The 18,735-nt window shown below is 54.1% G+C and overlaps 10 protein-coding genes across 10 annotated transcripts; 5 read left to right on the forward strand and 5 right to left on the reverse strand.

Annotated features, from left to right (window-relative positions):
- Positions 1 to 88: 88 nt before the first annotated feature.
- Positions 89 to 1,798, reverse strand: AB675_4632 (putative translation initiation factor eIF-2B subunit delta; the record flags this gene model as incomplete). The annotated part of the gene is made up of 1 exon (XM_018144785.1): positions 89 to 1,798. The coding sequence occupies one exon, from the start codon at positions 1,796 to 1,798 to the stop codon at positions 89 to 91; it is 1,710 nt and encodes a 569-aa protein (XP_017999031.1).
- Positions 1,799 to 2,156: 358 nt separating this feature from the next.
- Positions 2,157 to 2,953, reverse strand: AB675_4633 (Ubiquitin carboxyl-terminal hydrolase isozyme L3; the record flags this gene model as incomplete). Its single annotated transcript, XM_018144786.1, has 2 exons — positions 2,157 to 2,857; positions 2,905 to 2,953. 2 exons carry the CDS (start codon positions 2,951 to 2,953, stop codon positions 2,157 to 2,159), a joined length of 750 nt encoding a protein of 249 aa, XP_017999070.1.
- Positions 2,954 to 5,055: 2,102 nt separating this feature from the next.
- On the forward strand, positions 5,056 to 6,693 carry AB675_4634 (G protein-coupled receptor GPR1; the record flags this gene model as incomplete). Its single annotated transcript, XM_018144787.1, has 1 exon — positions 5,056 to 6,693. One exon carries the CDS (start codon positions 5,056 to 5,058, stop codon positions 6,691 to 6,693), a length of 1,638 nt encoding a protein of 545 aa, XP_017998963.1.
- Positions 6,694 to 7,162: 469 nt separating this feature from the next.
- On the forward strand, positions 7,163 to 8,434 carry AB675_4635 (Mitochondrial carrier protein LEU5; the record flags this gene model as incomplete). Its single annotated transcript, XM_018144788.1, has 2 exons — positions 7,163 to 7,363; positions 7,439 to 8,434. 2 exons carry the CDS (start codon positions 7,163 to 7,165, stop codon positions 8,432 to 8,434), a joined length of 1,197 nt encoding a protein of 398 aa, XP_017998995.1.
- Positions 8,435 to 9,060: 626 nt separating this feature from the next.
- Positions 9,061 to 10,317, reverse strand: AB675_4636 (ATPase synthesis protein 25, mitochondrial; the record flags this gene model as incomplete). Its single annotated transcript, XM_018144789.1, has 1 exon — positions 9,061 to 10,317. The coding sequence occupies one exon, from the start codon at positions 10,315 to 10,317 to the stop codon at positions 9,061 to 9,063; it is 1,257 nt and encodes a 418-aa protein (XP_017998894.1).
- Positions 10,318 to 10,995: 678 nt separating this feature from the next.
- Positions 10,996 to 11,541, forward strand: AB675_4637 (CCA tRNA nucleotidyltransferase, mitochondrial; the record flags this gene model as incomplete). The annotated part of the gene is made up of 1 exon (XM_018144790.1): positions 10,996 to 11,541. The coding sequence occupies one exon, from the start codon at positions 10,996 to 10,998 to the stop codon at positions 11,539 to 11,541; it is 546 nt and encodes a 181-aa protein (XP_017998929.1).
- Positions 11,542 to 11,594: 53 nt separating this feature from the next.
- Positions 11,595 to 12,407, forward strand: AB675_4638 (uncharacterized protein; the record flags this gene model as incomplete). Its single annotated transcript, XM_018144791.1, has 1 exon — positions 11,595 to 12,407. One exon carries the CDS (start codon positions 11,595 to 11,597, stop codon positions 12,405 to 12,407), a length of 813 nt encoding a protein of 270 aa, XP_017998928.1.
- A 104-nt stretch (positions 12,408 to 12,511) lies between these two features.
- On the reverse strand, positions 12,512 to 13,962 carry AB675_4639 (Acyl-CoA dehydrogenase; the record flags this gene model as incomplete). The annotated part of the gene is made up of 2 exons (XM_018144792.1): positions 12,512 to 13,116; positions 13,233 to 13,962. The coding sequence occupies 2 exons, from the start codon at positions 13,960 to 13,962 to the stop codon at positions 12,512 to 12,514; spliced, it is 1,335 nt and encodes a 444-aa protein (XP_017999111.1).
- A 430-nt stretch (positions 13,963 to 14,392) lies between these two features.
- Positions 14,393 to 14,839, reverse strand: AB675_4640 (uncharacterized protein; the record flags this gene model as incomplete). Its single annotated transcript, XM_018144794.1, has 1 exon — positions 14,393 to 14,839. The coding sequence occupies one exon, from the start codon at positions 14,837 to 14,839 to the stop codon at positions 14,393 to 14,395; it is 447 nt and encodes a 148-aa protein (XP_017999119.1).
- A 611-nt stretch (positions 14,840 to 15,450) lies between these two features.
- AB675_4641 (Polyphosphoinositide phosphatase) lies at positions 15,451 to 18,705 on the forward strand (the record flags this gene model as incomplete). The annotated part of the gene is made up of 1 exon (XM_018144795.1): positions 15,451 to 18,705. One exon carries the CDS (start codon positions 15,451 to 15,453, stop codon positions 18,703 to 18,705), a length of 3,255 nt encoding a protein of 1,084 aa, XP_017998937.1.
- Positions 18,706 to 18,735: the final 30 nt, after the last annotated feature.

The following is an 18,735-nucleotide window of genomic DNA, read 5'->3' on the forward strand; positions in this document are numbered from 1 at the left end:
ACCCCCTACCGCAGTCCTGCACCCACCGAACACATCAACGCCATGCTGTCGACTCTGCTGCCTGCTTCGCTCACAGGTTCCCGCCTATTCACGACGACTCGACATACTCCTCCCCACCACCAACTCTGATAACACCCATCACCGCACTCGGCGGCAAAGAGCCCAACTCACTGATCACCACATCCAGATAGTCCGCCGGCGTGACATCGTACATCAGATTCAGCAAATACAACCCATCCTTCTCCCTCCAGTCATCCAGCCCACGCTTCTCCTTCTCTTCCACCTCCGGTTCCTCTTTCGAGCTTCCTCCCTTTTTGCCCTTCCCACCCTTCGACTCCTTCTCAGGACCGGTTGGCACAGCTGTGGCACTCGTCGACGGCTTGCCCTCGATCAACGCATCAGGATGACCCAGCTCATTGAGCATGATGCTGTCCAGCGCGACTTTGCTCGTGAATTTGTGTGACTCCGCCAGGACCATGACCGGTACTTTCCCTCTGCTAATACCACCGTCGCTGCTGTTGCTGCTGCTCTCTTTGACCATCATCGCCACCAGCGCCGTACCTGCCCTTGCACTCAACCTCCCGTTCCCCAACATCGCCGCCGCGCCCAACATGCATTTCGTTGCTTGCTCCACAACGTCTCCCAGCGAGCTGAGCAGACAGTACGACACCTTGATCCCCGCTCGTATGAGCGAGCGTGCCAAGTTCTTCCCTTCAAACATCGGCCGTGAGTCCGCCACGATGACACTAAACCGCTTTCCCCTCTTAGAATACGCCTCCAGCAACGTCCGCTCCACCACACTGCTCTTCCCGTACGTGAGCACCACATCCCCATCCTCAATCCTCTGACTCGCATCTCTCGCGATCACCTCGTCCGCCAGCGTGATCTTCTCGCGAATATATTGATCGATCGCACCACACAAAAACTCCCTAGCATCACGGTCTTCAATACCCACGTCAATCGTGCTCACCAACTTCTTCAGCCAGCGGATCGCATTGCCCTGACTGACACCGAGCTGGCGGGCGTGATTGATGTAGCTGATTTGGTGGCCCAGGTGGGTCAACAAGTGCCGGGAGAGCGCTTCTCTCGACGGAGTGGTGTAGGAGGAGATGACTTTCTTGAAGGCAAGGAGGAGGGCGATGCAGCGTGCGTTGGCGCCGCAGATGACATAGTCGCGGAGTTGTAGGGCGAGGGAGAGGATGGCGGGGTGGATTTCGCGGTTGGCGGAGGAGAGGGTGAGGCGTTCTTCGCTGGTGCGGAGGTGGGAGACCATGTTTAGGCGCTTCTCATCTTTGGGTGGTTGGAATGTGGCGGCTGTTGGCGCAGCGGCTGCTGCTTGTCGGATGGGGAGGGGTCGGCCTGTCGAGGACGCTGTACGTCTGTGGTGGGATTGGGACGAGGATGGCTCGGTGCTGTTCTGTTTTGAACCAACCGAAGGCCGTCGCTGCTGTGAATTGCTGGATACTGGTGGGGCGGGTTGTGCGGTGGGTTGTGCTGGTCCTGCAGGTCCTGCAGTGTCGCTGGGTCCTTTCGCGGCTACCTTTTCGGCGCGACGGGCTGCTTTCTCCTCTGCCTTCTTCTTCTTCAGCTGTGCCGGTGTCAGCTTGCCGTCTGACGCTGTGTCGGGCGCGGACGCCTTCGTAGTCGTGGCTGGACCGCCGGCGTTGTTCTGTGAGGGTTCGGGCTTCTTCGTGCCGTTCGTGAGAGGTTGTGAGTCTGTCTTTTCAGGCGGCATTGTGAATACTGGCGCGCTCGGATCGAGTGTAGCGCTCTTCGTAGGTGTTGTGTCGTCTGCCATGACGGGCAAAGGAGCGTCGGTGCCAATCTGGCTCAAAGATCGTTTTCTGTGTCGTGAGTCAGAAGATTGTAACATTTTATGAGTCGCTAAAAGTTCCAGGGCAAGGTTACCCGCTGCGCCAAGATTTCGGTATCGTTCTGATTGCCATGCTTGTCGCTCTGCTCTTTAGTTTCTGCATCTTGACTGCTACTGGCAACGCAACCACAGTCTGGAATCGAGAGCAGGAGTATCGCAATCTTGTTGCAAGCGTCTATTGGTCATGCAGGCTACGAGTCTGCAAGCTTTACCTACGCCCGCGCACAGTCCGCGCATGCAGTGGCCCGTGAACATCGTGAAGTCGTGTACCCATGCAGCCCGCTCAGTCCATGCTTGGTCCGAGCATTACCACACTGAACCGCAGCTCACCACCGCCAGCCTGTTCCTCGCGCTTCAAGAACGCCTGAACACCTAGTTCCTGCCCCTTCTCGCTCAGCACATCATCCTCAGGACCAAGTTTACCACGATTCAGTGGCCCCTTCCTCCGCCCGTCCAGTTCCCACAGATCCCCGTTCTGAGACTTGATGAATGCAACGAAGTGCAGTTCTATGTTGGCTTCCGCGTCTGGCGCTGTTGAGTCTCCCTTCTGTGCTGCTTTCTGGTGGGCGCCCTCCAAGGACTTGCTTTCGTAGAGTAGATCAGCTCGCTCAGTTGGCTTGAGTGGGATGGCGGCTTGAAGCAATTTATCGAGATCACTGCCTGGAATGATCTGATCGCGCGCCGGCCCGTTCGTGATTGAGTGAAGCAGACCGATCAGGCCACATGCATTTCGGATGGTCTGTCGGAACCACACCACTTCTTCCTGGGGACCCGACCCGTCGTACTGTTCTTTGCTCTCGTCCTCTTCTCGCCGGAACTTCTCATACGTCTCTGTGATTGGGAATACCAAAAGCAGTGCCACTGCTGGTCGTGGGAGGAATTCAAGTAATGATGGTTCCGTGAGTGAGAAGACATCGTGCCACTGTAGCGATTCTGAGAGTCCTAATTCTCGAACTAGGTTTGTCATCACCTCGGGATTGTTTTCTGAAAGTACTTAGCTAGTGGATCAACCTTCTACACTTTCAACTTACCCAGAGGCACGAAGGCCTTCTTGCCCACCGGAACATCGACGTCGGCCATGATTCCCTACGCGATGGATTCAGTCAATCATGCGATGTGTTGGCAGTAGTATGTAGTCTTGAGATTGGCATAGTGAAGAAATATCTGAAGGATTTCTGGAATTATATCCGGGCACACGCGAAAGTACGTCACAGGCGTCTAGGCGCACTCCAGGGATTAGACGGCAGTCTGCAAACAAGGCAACGAGGAAAGTACCCTTTCAAATTCAAGTTGTCACTCACCACATACATCGTTCGAAACCTCATGAAATTCTTGCTAAGCATAAGTGGAAGGAACGCTCCACATACAGTATCAAAGAAACCACTCGCGACTGTCCTGGAACTTCAGAACTTCGTCTCCCCAAGACCACCACCCTGCTGTCAAACTGCGTGCAAACATTTCCAACGCTTCGTACTTTTCTGGGAGCAATGGTTCTAGCAAAGACTTCAAGGCAGGCTTCCGTGAGTGTACATCAGGCACAGCAATGATGATCTGGCGCTTTATGACCTTCTTCGTGGCTGCGAAGACCAGGAGATGTTCAAAGGCTTCCGCCAGATTCCGTCAATGGGCAGGACAGGTTGCCCAGATGCCGCAATCTTGAGCCATGTCCATTTCGACTGCAGTTCGAGACCAATGCTGTGCATTGAATTGATAACCTGATCGTATATCGCAGGCTTGTTTGATATCCATATCGCTACTAAGCCATCCGGACGAAGATGGTCGTTTATAACGCCGACAGCTTCGTCGAAAGGATCGCAGATTTGGTCTTCGGCTGTCCTGTACTTTAGCGACCGTCTCACGCTTCGATTTGTCCAGGGAGGATCCAGGACGATAAGGTCGACGCTCATGCTAGACTCTTGGATTATAGCGGAGCCACGTGCAATTGTCGTCCATAGAAATGTTGCTCGTGGTGGCACGAAATAGAGGACGGAGCCAACTCGCATCTGTGTCAATGTCCGTGAAGAGTTCGCAACGATCCTGTCCTGAATCTCGCTGATCTGGCTGAACCGGTTCTCCGAAGATGATAGAACCACAGGAACTGCGAAAACGTTGACGGTGTAAGAAGCATCCGTAGTGGCATTTTCGTCCATGCCCTCATCTCGTGGGATCCGAGCGAAACACCATTGCAAACCATAGCAACTGAGCCGTTCTCGAAGAGCCGACAAGGCTGAGACCAGCTCGTTTGCTAGCTCATGGTCGCGATCTTGATGAGCACGCGAAACCTGGCTTAAGAGTTTCTGGCGTTTGGCACCTTTCGGCTCCGCGTCCGCATAAGGTGCTGTCCTGGCTGGATCGGCCCGTAAGTAAAGATGACTGCATTGCGCGGCCTGGATTGATGCGGACGTGTCAACTAAGGTGACATATTTGGAGTCGTGCTTGATCGTCAAGCAATGGTATTGCATCGGCACGCGCCATGACCTCGATGTCGATCGCTAATCGACGCGGTCTGGATCATTCCTTCCGACGCAGAACATGTATGTCTCTACGCCGTCCAAGTAGCTAGCGACACGAAGTCTTAGCAGGCTGAGATATCTATCGCATCAGGAAATATCAATGTTGTCAGTTTGAAGTTAAGGTATCTTTGACAGGTACTTGCGCCCCCACTGACACCCACGGCGCGAATGCCAAGGTTCGGAGCCGCGGCTGATCTGGCGTTCAGTGCGCAGGTGGACTCCGCTGACTGCACAAAGACGTCAACTGCATTCAGCCATGCAGCTGTCATCGTGACTTCCTATCGAACTTTTCGGCCACCCACCAGTGCGACTCGGAAAGGGTCTTTGATCGACGCTTTCGTCTGCAGATGATGATTGTCATGGTGGGAAATGCCTCTCGAAGTTGCGGATCTCCGCCTCGGACAGGTAAGCCACTTTGGCCACGCTCATCCACATACCAGAGTACGCAAGCTCCCGTACGCACGGTCAACACCACCATCTGAGCGTTTTGCTTGAGCGTTCGTATCATCCCTTCCTTCCCTTTCGCATTGTCCTGCGATTCGTATTTGTACAGCTATCCTTTACGATCTTGCATTCGTTGTGATTGCTATACCATATTATTCGGCATTGCATTTGGGATGAGTCCGTCCCGAACATCTCGTCGAAGTCGTCGATAACACTCGACCGCCCATGTCCGAGTTCAGTTCGGGCCTCGTCTCACACATCTTCGGGACTCGAGACAGTAACAATGCGGCTGTTGGAACCTTCACGCCTTCGCAGAACAGAGCCACCTTGATCGTTGGCCTGACTTGCGCATGCATCAGCCTCGCTATCGCATTCACGACGCTGCGGTGGTTCGTGGTTATGAGAAGGCTATTCAGGCATCATCTGATACTATTGCTTGTGCTCAGCGATGCCTGCAAAGCCGTCTGGTACTTCGTCTTTGGTGTGGTTGCGATCTCAGGAGGACCTGTCTCTTCGTCGTCTAGCTTTTGCCAGGCGCAGGGATTTCTGCTGCTCATGGCCATGGAAATGTCTGACATGTCAATACTTATAATTGCGCTGCACACGGTTCTGTGCATCTTCAAACCAGGGCCTAGGATTGGCGAAGGTGGATTGTACCCATATCGACACTGGTTGTACCCGGTCTGGCTTGCACCTCCAATACTCGCTGCATCGTTGGCCTTCATCAAAGAAGGAGATGCGTACTCGACAGCTGGTACATATTGTTTCCTGCCGAAAAGGCCCTTCTGGTATCGATTGGCCTTGTCTTGGATACCGAGGTATATCATCATAACTCTGATTCTGTTGATGTACGCTTCGATCTACATCTACGTACACGTCAAGTTCCATGGATTCCGAAATTTGCAAGCGAACGAGTCTTCCAGAGACTCGACGACTCTTACATCACGAAGAACAACAGAAGCTACTGTCGTCGATTCAGCACCATCACCGCGGACGGTCACAGTATTGCCGCCTGTGGCTTCACCGCCCAGAGCACGCCTCAGTCGGCCTGGTATGCTGAGAGGAAATTCATACAGCTCCATCAAAGCTGCGAAAGAGCCTGTGGAGCCAAGACCGCCTTGGGAGGCAATGTCCTTCATCACGGAATCGCCTTTCGCATCGGCTGCCGCGCCAGCGGCCGCGTCTCCCAACCCAAAGACGTCCCCGACCAATTCAGAAAGCTCTGTGACGGACACTTCGGAGGCTGGAGACCCGCGAAAACAGTCCGAGACACCCACCAACTTCACGAACGACACAGTTGTCACGCACGCTACTTTCAACACTGGTGCCAACTTGAAAGCCAGCGGCGACCCAGCGAGTAATGGAACGACCGACCATCTCAAAGCAACACGTGCAGCAATTAGGAAACAGTTGCGTTTCCTGTTCATCTACCCCATCATCTACATACTGATGTGGACGTTCCCGTTCGCGAGTCACGTAACGATGTATTCGGACAACCTGGTCAAGCACCCGATCTACTGGCTGAGCATACTGTCTACAATATCATTAGCTCTACAGGCGGGTGTCAACGGCGTGGTGTTCTCGTTCAAGGAGCGGCCCTGGAGACGCATCGACCGAGACTCTCGCCTTTCCGTCAACCTTCGACTGTGGAGACGCGGTTGTCTGCCTTCAGAGCCTGAGTTCGAGGAGGAAGACAGGAACAAGCCAAAGCGTCAGGCCAACACGAATTGGTGGGAGGCAGAAGGTCGGAAGAGGAAAGATAGTGTATGGATGGGCACTGATATGCTGACCACTTTCACGTCGCGGAGGCAGCAAAGGCCGGATACTGCTTTAGACAGTATACATGAGAGGTCGGTGGCATGATGATTGGCAGCAAAATAGATATAGTAATCGCAATCTGCATAACAGGTCCTATGGTACTTGAGATAGAAGGTCATGACCTGTACCAGATTATCCACTTCCAGACCGTCGCTGTCGCCTAAGTCACAACGGCTATTCACGGTTGTCACCCGTGTATTGTACGCCATGTGATTGCACGAAACATCTTCCGGCATCCTCACCGCTGTTAAGAAGAGGGAAAAAGTCGGAAGGAGTGCGAACAGCGGAGGCCCCAAGCTTAGCTTATCCGCGCGCGGGTCACCGAGGTCCCCAACTCCGATCTGCGTCAACCGACTTGCTGTTGCTGTTTCTTTCCCACACGACCTGATATTCTTATACCTGGTATACACACGCAACACCCACTACCGCTCTCCTCTCCGATTATAACAATGCCACCAACGTGAACTCCTCCCACCGACACAAGCCGAACCATGTCAAGCTTCTACCTGACCTCATGTCCGCTCCCAGCCGTCTGCTCGAGGAGGCCGATCCCCACACGCCCACAGCTCCACCGAAGCTCTTCACCAACGCAGACGACGCGGTAGCAGTCAAGGGCGTAGGCAATGGCCTACACAACCGCTCCTCACAGCGGAAGACCCGCAGTCTGGACTACAGCTTGCGATCTCTGCTCGCGGGAGGGATAGCTGGATGTGCGGTACGTCATGTGCTCACTTGCCCAATGCAATACAGACCGAACGAGGAAAATACTAATGTATTTATGTGAATACAGGCAAAGACAGTAGTCGCGCCCCTCGACCGCGTCAAAATCCTCTTCCAGACCTCCAACCCACAATTTCAAAAATATACAGGCCACTGGTCAGGTCTCTTCCGCGCCATCACCGACATCAACACCTCCGAGGGTCTGCGCGGTTTGTACCGAGGGCACTCCGCTACTTTGCTTCGCATCTTCCCTTACAGTGGAATTAAGTTCGTTGCGTACGAACAGTTCCGCGCGACGTTTATACCGAGTCGGGAATATGAGACGGCCTGGAGACGATACCTGGCCGGGTCGGCGGCGGGAGTGACGAGTGTGTTCTTGACTTACCCGTTGGAGGTGATACGGGTGAGGCTGGCATTCGAGACGAAGGTTGATTCAGCCGGGAGGGCGAGTCTGGGAAGGATATTCAAGCAGATCTACCACGAGCATCCACCTCAAGTACGAAGCGCGAGCGAGGGCGCAATTGCGGCAGCAGAGAGTGTAGTGCAGAAGGCGGTACCGACGAGTGGGATTGTGAACTTCTACAGAGGGTTTGTGCCGAGTGTGCTGGGGATGCTGCAGTACGCGGGCACTAGTTTCTTGGTGCATGATACTGTGGGAGACTTGTTTCGGCATCCGAGCATAGCGAAGCAGACGCTTCTGCGGCCAGAGGAAGCGAGTCTGCTCGACGCGAATGACAACACTACACCAACCCAACAGGACGACAAGAGATACCGCCGCCCACAATTGCGCGCCGGCGCAGAACTCGCATCAGGTGCCATAGCAGGCCTGGCGTCTCAAACGGCGTCCTATCCGCTGGAGATAATAAGGAGGAGGATGCAAGTTGGTGGTGCCGTGGGCGACGGGCATCGATTGACGATGGCAGAAACGGTGAAAAGGGTGTTCTTGGAGCGTGGGTGGAGGGGCTTCTTCGTCGGATTGAGTATTGGATATTTGAAGATCGCGCCGTTAACGGCAACGAGCTTTTTCGTGTATGAAAGGGGGAAAGCGTATTTGGGAATTGAGTGAGCAGAGGCAGATGACAGCAACATGCGCTCACCAACAGAGGCCACCCTATGATATGCAGATCGTCTCGGGAGGAGATAGAGGGCGCCCCGGCCTGAGAGTCCTGAGACCGTCGAGCAGGAAGCCTTCGAGCAGCAAATCCCGACAGCACCCTTCCTGCTGCCATGCAGAGCAGAGAAGAGCCACGTTTACTGTGAACTAGCTGCTGCGGAAGATGGGAGCGTCCGATGCAGACCACAGACTGGATGGGCCATATAAGGGAACTGTGCAGTTGCATTGCAGGCAAGCGATCTGCTCCCACCAAGATTGGTGGGTCAACAATGGGTACAGGAGATAGCTGCCCTCGGTAGGAGAGGACGAGCCTCGAGGTCGTGGGGGTGTGCCATGGCTAGTCAGGGACGGCAGCGGACGAGAAGCCGCGATTCGAAGCTTCAGCATGAGAGACGGTATGACTGAAGACTGGGACAATCGGACGTCTGGGTGGGGACTTCGAGTAGCCCTCCGGCTTGATCTCTATACGTTGTTTATACAAGGACATTTATCCTTTGATTCGTGTTTCGGCTCTGCAGCTTATTTGACTAGGAGTCACCTGCGGTCTATACAACCCGGCTCACCCCACTGAATATTCCTCAGGAAAACAACGGGTTCCAGCTCGGCTGCTTCTCCTTCGACGTTTGTGGCTGCTGCTGTTGTTGTCGCGCCAATTTCTCTGCCACCTGCTCGTCCTCGTCCTCAAACCAATCGATCTCCTCTGCATCGCTACCGACGCCACGCTCTGCCTGCTCCCGGGCGATATCCTTGTCCGCGCGATCCTCATGTTTCTGCATCTTCGACTCGCGGTTCGTATACAGCGTCTCCAAGTCCATCTCGACGCGCTTATCTTCGGTGAACATCTGCACGACGATGCGAGCGGAGGTTGGGGAGAGGGTGTTCAGGCCGAATGATGTTGGGTTTTTGGTGGTGGAGATTTCGTCTTCGGTGGGATTCTGGTACTCTTCTTCCTCTTCTTCTACTGTTTCTGAGCGTTCGCGAAAGCTGTCTTCAGTGTCATTAGCCGGGTCCGTAGCTGCTTCAGATGCCGCATCGCTCTGGCCTACTGCTGGCACGACCACATCGCTCACATCCCCAACGTTCACGCAGACCCATCCAGTCGTGATGCCATCCCCACCAGCTGGGGAGTCTTCCGCATCTAGTCTGCCCGCCGTCCTAGCCAATCTCATCCGTCTTGCCTTCCTCCGCAGCCGAATCTTCAACTCATTTCGCCCCAGCAAGCCGTCCGCATACGGCCGCAATTTGTACTCTGACCTCAGCCACCGACAAAACCGATCGGCGGAGACGTTGAGGTGTTTGACGCTGCGCGCGGTGCCGATGATCATGATCAGGTTGGCGCCGAGGGCGGGTGGCGGGTTGAGGGAGCGTAGGTCAAGGACGGAGAGGTTGTCGAGGCCGATGGCGATTGAGAGGTGGGAGAGCATTGGAGAAAGGATTGGCGGAGGAGAGTTGGGGAGCGGAGGGAGTGTTTGGCGGGCGAGGAGTGGGGAGAGTAGGGACGTGGTCGGTGGGAGTGGTGGGAGGGGGTCTGGGAGGTTCAGGTACCACGGGACGGGGTCGCTGGTGCCGGACGAAGGTGGTTCAGGTGCGGGAGCGGTATCGGTGGTTTCTGGGGATGTTCGCTCGTCTGGTGGTGTGCTGTGTTGTGCTTCTGTGTTTTGATGCCTCCGTATGGAGTTGTGTAGCTGTCGTGTTATAGGGATCGAGGTTCTATATGAGGTCCGGGTGGGTAACGTTCGCCGCACCGGAGCACGAAGTGAGATGCCAGCGAAGGATGCAAAAGCATCGAGCAGCGTATGCCAGCACGCATTGCACCGGAGGAACGGTCGTGCCATGCTACCTATGTACTCTTGTGGTGCCCGGCGCGCTCTTTATGCTCTCGGACGCGTGAATGCGGTCGAGGTGTTGCATGAAGAGGATCCGCGTACATGAACCAAAAAATGTTGTAGTGACGTTGATGCAAGGACCCTCAATACCATCAAATCGCGGCGGATCTTCAGAGTTACCTGTATTGTACATCTCCAAAACACCATGTAAATTTGCTCTCCACCCGTGGACGTTTGGGAAGACACGTTGCAGACCTTCATTTGCATTATTTGAGATTCTCACTATCAGTCAGTGATCGACATCGCGTTAATACAACAATCTCATCGCTTAGGGACTTACTGTTGCATATGGGGCTGTAAAGGCCCGCTACTCACCAGGGATTACTGTTTGACGGGTGCCACGTGAAGATGCGAGCATTGAGTCAGATCGCCTAGTGAATGAATCATATGCGGCTACTCGGGAGATTGACGCGCAGTTGTTTGTTCATTGCAAGAGACGCACGACCGTGGCAACTTCCGTCTCTGCGCTATAAGTTACCGACCACCCAGACAAGATCTTCTCATTCAACGGATCCGAGTTACAAGGTCAAGACAGGACGACAGCCATTCAGGATGCGTTACCCAGCCATTCATCTCACCGCGCAGGAGAAGCTCTTTCGGAGATGTCTTCTAGATTGTCGCATTAACATGCAGTCCGTTGCTGGCATGGATGGCTTGGTCATGCGCTGGACAGGTGGCTGGGTACGAGACAAGCTACTTGGGGTGCCGTCGGTTGACATAGACGTGGCACTCAGCACTATGACGGGCATGCAGTTTGGCGAGGCTCTCCAAGCGTATATGGCTGAGCATGGCAAGCAGTATGAGGAAGAAGCCGAGGCGCAGGGCTTCAAGGCCGACCTGAAAGGCTTGCATAAGATTGCTGCAAATCCGGACAAGTCAAAACACCTGGAGACCATTACTACCAAGATGTTTGGTATTGACGTCGACTTTGTCAATCTTCGCAAAGAGGTCTATGCTGACGACAGCCGGAATCCGCAGATGGAGTTCGGCACTGCTGAGGAGGATGCCATGCGACGAGACGCGACAGTCAATGCACTGTTCTTCAACCTCGACACTCAGGACGTCGAGGATTTCACCCATCAGGCTTCGATGACATGGAGCAGAAAATCATTCGAACACCTCTGGCTCCCTATCAAACATTCAAAGACGATCCGCTACGTGTACTGCGCCTAATTCGGTTCGCCTGTCGGCTTGGATATAGAATCGAATCGCACGTTGGAGAAGCCATGAAGGACAAATCAATACACGAGGCACTACGACTGAAGATCAGTCGTGAACGAGTCGGCGTTGAGATCGGAAAGATCTTCGCTGGACCAGATCCATACGCCGGTCTGGAGTTGATTGAGTCATTCGATCTGTACGACACCGTCTTCGCAGATCCAGCCAGCACGCCTGGCCACACACAAGCGCAGGGACACAGACAGCGCACTTACGCTGCCCTGCAGTGGATCACTACGGAGAGCCGCCACATCTGCTCTAGCTTGAAGGTCGAGGACGACGTAGCAGTGGCGTGGTTCCTTGCTGCATATGTGCCGTGGTGTGAGGATGCCAAGGCAGCGGTTGCCGCCGCCCGCGAGGGCATCAAAGCTACGAACATCTGGAGTAAGCTTCTGGAAGACTCTATCAAGAACAGAGCTGCGATCCGAGAAGCCGTCTCGCTGGTGAATACCGACAAGGCAACGCGCGGTGCGATAGGTATGGTCATGCGCGCATGCAAAGAAACATGGCGATTTCAAGTCCTGTATTCATTGCTGTGTGACTTGACCTTCGCCGAAGATTACGGAAAGGTTCCCGAATATGAGAGATTCTTGACATATCTGCAAGAACAGAAGCTGGAGGACGCGACAAGTATCGATAAGAAACTCGTCCTCAAAGGCAACGAAATTAAGTCAGCCCTCGGTGTTGCCAAAGCTGGCTCATGGATCAAGGCTGCCGTCGACATGGTCACTGAATGGCAATTCGACAATGAAGACACAGCAACAAAGGAGGCTGCTACGGAAATGATCAAAAGTCGGCGGCAGGAGCTTGGCCTCGAGTGAGATGAAGTTGTGCAATACGACTACTCTTGCTTCCTTATGCACACCCTATGCCATCCACATCGGAATGCTGATATGGCGAAACGACATTCTCCGAGCGCCACGCCTCAGAGCTTCGACTCATTCGACACCCTCTCTCGGGCCTTGGCCCGCAACACCACATCTCTCACCTCCTGCCTCACCGCCAAATCACTCATAATCTCCTCACTCCCGCCACCTACCACATGCACCCTCACATCTCGACTAATCTGCTCTATCCTCGCCCCTCTCCCACTCTTACTATATCCAGCACCACCCATAATCTGCTGCGCCTCTCGACATACCTTCTCCAAACACCGCGTGGTCATCACCTTGAGCAAAGCCGTCATGCCGCCCACATTCACCTCCCCCACACCCGGATTCTTGGCCGCATAATCCAATATCGCCAACAACTGCTCCAAAAACGCCTGGGCGGGCTCTATCAAGGTGCCCATCTCTGCGAATTTGGACTTGATGGCGGAGTGCTCGATCAAGGGTTTGCCGAAGGTGTGACGGTCGCAGGCGTAGGCATATGCGTCGGCGACGCAGACGCGGGACAGGCGAAGCGCAGCGGTCGCGAGGGAGAGGCGCTCGGGGTTGAAGTTGGACATTATCAGGGCGAAACCTTGGTTCTCGCGGCCGAGGAGGTTGGACACTGGGACCTCGACGTCGTCGTAGGTTATTAGGGTGGACCCTGTTGTTCAGTCAGGATGTGTCAAATTGGGTGCACGGACATTGAATTGATGGGCTTGACAAATTGACAGGTTCACGACATCCGCTATCACCAGCAGATAGAAAAAAAAGACTCACCACTCGCATGCACGCCCTGATTCTCAATCCTCGTCCTCCTCACCCCCTTCGCATTCAACGGCACCACCAACAAACTGATCCCCCCATGACTCTTCCCACCCGTCCGCACCGCCGTCGTGCAGTAATCCGCCCACAGCCCATTCGTAATCCACTTCTTCGCCCCATTCAACACATACACCTCCTCTCCCTTCTCATTCCTCCTCCGCTCCGCCGTCGTCTGGATATTCGCAACATCGCTCCCGCCCTCCGGCTCCGTAATCCCCAAGCAGAACCGTATCTTCCCCTGCGCTACACCCGGTAACCACCGCTTTTTCTGCTCTTCAGTCCCGAACCGCGCGATGGGCGGGCACCCGATCCCGTTGCCGCCGCCTAGGCTCCAGGTCACGCCGCACCAGCCCAGCCGGGAGAACTCGTCGCCGACGATGACGGAGCAGTAGACGTCCCATTCGTCGTAGGGGATTCCGGCGGGGAGGGTGACGCCGCCGGCATATTCTGGTTTTGTGATGGGGTGGACGATCGAGAAGCCGTGGGAGCAGTGGGTTTGGTAGACTGAGGGTGGGACGAGGCCGGCGGTCTCCCATTCTTGGGCGTGTGGGGCGAGGTGGGTGTCAACGTAGCTGCGGACGAAGGCGCGGAGGCGGAGGTGTTTGGGGGTGGTGAAGGGAGAGGGGAGGGGGAGCTGTGGGAGGAGAGGGTCGGCGAAGGGTGCTGGGAGGTCTGAGGGTGGCATGGCTGAGCCTGTGTGTGCTGTGATATGGGGGAGGGCTTGACTGGAGTCGTTGTCGGCGGGGTTCAGGCAGTTCTCAAGACGAGAGAGCGTGTTGTCTCGGGCAGCGCGCGCGACTAGTCTGAAGAGGATGTGTGGTATATGAAGCACAACGGCTTCGGCACTTTGTAAGTCTCACATTTGGCACTTCTGATGAGGAGCGCATATGTGGGAAATCAGCATGTACGCGTGAAGCCCGAGGAAGCGATTGTGCTAGGCGTGCTACTTGCCTCGGCTGATTCCCTGGTGGTGTCACCGTTCCCTCTTGGAAGCTTAAGCGAGGGCTGAATTCTGGGCTTGGGAGAAAATGTCTTCTTTTATAGATCAGATTATGTGAGAAGCGAGAATCTGTGACTGGTGGTGCGGTAAAGGTAGGCAGGGGTTTCCGAACAGCTCAGCTGTCGAAAACGTACTTGATGTCGGCAAAGCTATTGGCGTTGAACACATAGAACCACTTCAATTCCTCGACTGGATGCTCGTTCCGGACACTGTGTCCTGCGAGGCCAGGGATGTACACCACAGACCCAGCGCCCACGGAATGCTCTTCGCCGTCGATGACAACGACGCCTTTGCCGCTGATAATGTGGTAGCACTCGGCTTGGGCATGGCGGTGTCGAGGCAGGCTTCCTCTCTTAGGCGGGCAGGTCGCGATTCCCACAGTGAGTGATTCAGTACTGGTCTTCGGCGAGGAAATTAGGGTCTTCCATGAGACGTGGGCGTCTTGTTCATGTGAAAACGTCTCCGTCTCAAGTGCCTCGATGTCGCCAGCGTGCAGGACCACTGGTGACTTCCGTGTGGCAGGTGGGACTTTCGTCGTTGTTTCGATCTCAGATATATTCATTACGACGCTCAGGACGGTCCACGCTGAGCTCGAGTCGCTCGCGCGCGCGTCGAGGTTTTTATATACCTACCTTCGGGGCTTGCACCGGGCCTGTCGGATGGAGCTGATAGCTCGAATAGGCAGCATGACCCCTATCATGGCTAATGGTCTCTACTTATCCACGTTTTTGCATCGTCAACTGATCGCAGATCTCGGTCTTCACTCCATTAGCACGATCGTGACCATTATTGTCCCGGTGTTGTGCAGTGAGAAAGGATGGTCAAAGCGGCTGCAAGGCGACTGGTAGTAAAGAACGGTGCTGCCTTGGCGGGCTAGTCCGCGTCCGGATCTCGTAGGGCTGAATGACCTCGATTTCAAGGTCAGTGATGAACACATTAAACATTGTACTACATACTTGCCTGGTCGCACTTCACATTTTCGAAAGATTCAGTCCAAGCTTCGGACTGTCAGGAAGGCGCGTTGTCTCGGTCAGAAGCTTGATTGGGGTTGGCTGCAAGAACAATGATGTCCAACTGGTGGCGATTTACAATTACGTCGTTGAGACGGAACGGGCGGTGATATATGATACTATTTGACAAGCAATGGTTATCTGACAATGCGACATCGGTATCATGGAGTCCTTCAAAACATTCTCGGAGGCTGCGGATGGCATCGAGCCGCTAAGCGATCCTTCAAGATCGGCCAGGCTTGATCACACAACCAACGGCACAGTCAAGTCTGCACAAGGGCTACACCTCAGCTCGGACACATCAGACGATACGGCGGTGCTAGCACCGGTCACAGAGGAGGCCACAGATCAAGCATCACAGCCTGGGCCTGCTTCGCCTGTTTACCCTCAGCTTTCCAACAACGCCGTGGAGCAGCAAGTCAATGGAAAAGACGAACCCGTCTATGACGAAGAAGAGGAGCTTGACATCAACAGATCATTCCAGAGGGCTCCGAGTCCCTCTCTGTCGGATGTGCATAGAAACAAGGATGCCCTCGTCGGCGATGCAGTGGATGAAGGCGCGATCAGAATGCACAAGTTCACCTTACACGAGACTGTCAACAATTACTACATCTTGGGCACTGATCTACTCGATCATCACTATCGCATCCTCAAAATCGACAGAACAAGTGATCCTGGTGAGCTCAACGTTACTGACGATGATGTGGTCTACAGCAAGAAGGAAGCCTATGGAATCATGAACGCGGTGAATGAAGGTAATCAAGCGACTGGAGGTCTCAAGCTCAAAGCTAGCTTCTGGGGCTTGCTCGGCTTCATCAAGTTCACTAGTCAGTACTACATGATATATGTCACGAAACGAAGTCAGGTTGCGCTGGTAGGCGGTCATTATATCTACACGATCGAAAAGACCGAAATGATTTCGCTTACTACATACGCCGCCTCGAAGATCAAAAGCGACAGGCACATTGACGAAGCCCGATACGTCAACATTCTCAACAATCTTGATCTGACGAAGTCGTTCTACTTTAGCTATTCGTACGACTGTACAAGGACTTTGCAGCACAACATAATGCGCGAAAGGGAAGCACTGCAAGATGGCCTGTCGGAGCCAGCAGCCTGGGATCAAAATAGCATGTTTGTGTGGAACGACCACCTTCTTTCACCCGCTCGAAAAGCCATGAAGAATCCATACAATTGGTGCCTCTCAATCATCCACGGCTACGTTGATCAAGCTGCCCTGTCGGTCTACTGGGGTCGTGTTGTCTACGTGACCTTGATAGCGAGACGTTCGCGCTACTTTGCTGGTGCAAGATATCTGAAAAGGGGCGCCAACGATGAAGGCCACGTTGCCAATGACGTCGAAACAGAGCAAATTGTCTCAGAGATGCTTACAACATCGTTTCATGCTCCTGGAGAAGGTCTGTTTGCCAATCCGAACTACACTTCTTATGTCCAGCATAGAGGCAGCATTCCGTTGCACTGGCTGCAAGACCCGAGCAGCGTGTCACCGAAGCCAGATATCCACCTTAGCGTGGCGGATCCGTTCTTCAGCGCCACAGCCCTGCATTTCGATGATATGTTCGGACGATATGGCACGCCGATATACTGCTTGAACCTGATCAAGCAGAAAGAGCGTAATCCGCGGGAGACCAAGCTGTTTTCCGAGTACAAGACCGCGATCGACTACCTAAACCAATTCCTGCCTGAGGATCGCAAGATCATGTACCGCGCCTGGGACATGAGCAGAGCCCAGAAAAGTCGTGATCAGGACGTCATTGGAACGCTTGACTCGATCGCCGACGATATCCTCCCTCGCACGAATTTCTTCAGAAATGGCAACGACGTTGAGTCAGGATTGAAGCTTCAAAATGGCGTTGTGCGCACGAACTGCATCTACTGTCTAGACAGGACCAATGCAGCCCAGTTCGTCATTGCAAAGAAAGCGCTCGGGCATCAGCTCCAGGCGCTTGGCGTGATCGAAGACACATCCATGCAGTACGATTCTGACGCTATCAGTCTTTTTACTCACATGTGGCATGATCACGGCGACACGATCGCGGTACAGTACGGCGGCTCCCACCTCGTCAACACCATGGCCACCTATCGAAAGATCAATGCGTGGCAGTCTCAGTCTCGAGATATGGTCGAATCTCTTCGGCGATACGTGAACAACTCCTTCATGGACTCCCAGAGACAAGAGGCGTACAACTTGTTTCTTGGGACATACACAGTGGCCAGTGGGCGACCTATGCTGTGGGACATGTCATCAGATTATTATCTGCATCACACTGATCCAAGACTGATGATGGGTAGGAGACGGGCATCATATCGCCAGTGGTTCACAGAAAGCAATCTTCGCGAACCGTCGATTCCACCATCGATCTGGCCTCAGAACTTCAAGAATCGACCAGTCCAGTTCTTCGACGATTTCTGGGTTGAGTACTACCGGCCACTTGCTCTGTCGACTTTCAACCGACTTCTTTCGATCAAGATGCACTCCAATATGCGCTACATCCCAATCGCACAAACGACGTCTGGCAAATACGACCTTTCACCCTTCACAGTCCGTAATGCTCCTGAGAAGGACGCAGCGAACAAAGAACCCACTTCTCGCAGCAAAGGCGTTAAGATCGTCGTTCCGTCAGAAGCCACGTCTGTGGCAGACACCGCTTCCATTGATGCCCGTTTGGCCTTGCCAACGCCGGAGCCAGCTGCCAAAGCGCCAAAGCCATCTACCCTAGGTCCGTGGCTTGACGCTCAGCATCAAATCCACGGCTCCAATCACAGCCGCAGATATACGGGCATCATTAAGGAGACCTCGTTCGATAACGTCGCCGTGTCGTTTCCGCGCGTACCGAAGCTCCCTATGGGTTCTCATTCATTCAACTCTACTCCAGGAGCCGGCACATCGACGACTGACACAGGCCTGACCGTCAAGGAGCAAGAGCGACTTGCCAAAGCCGAGTTGGCGACTCAGGCATTTACGAGTCTGGTGGCATCTTCCATCCATCCCACCGTCAAGCCCGCGGAGGAGAATGAGTATCATCTCTACATTACACACCCTTCCTCGATCCCGCTTGTTGTTGATGGATTCGTCGACTACACCAAAGCGCCCTCCGAATTCGTTGAGTACATCTCTCGCTCTGGCCAGCTGTCCGACAGAGCGGTCAAGCAGTTTACTGATGTCGAGAATGAGAAATACATGAATCCGGTGGAGACTTCGGGAATAATTCTGGACGAGAGGGCAGAGACGAGTCGGGAAGGGTACGAGGAGTTTGTCGACAGTGCGATCAGAGACGAACCACTTACTGTCCTTGAGGAGGACGGTGGCAAGAAGAGGTATAAGGCTTATCGGCAGTGGTTGAGAGGAAAGAGTTTGTTCAAGCAGAGGTTGATTGTTGGCGGAGAAGTTGTCTGATTGCATTTGGAAATGCTGTTATTCATGGGT

The sequence above is a fragment of the Cyphellophora attinorum genome, assembly GCF_001299255.1.
Source record: "Cyphellophora attinorum strain CBS 131958 chromosome Unknown Contig16, whole genome shotgun sequence".
Taxonomy (NCBI): domain Eukaryota; kingdom Fungi; phylum Ascomycota; class Eurotiomycetes; order Chaetothyriales; family Cyphellophoraceae; genus Cyphellophora; species Cyphellophora attinorum.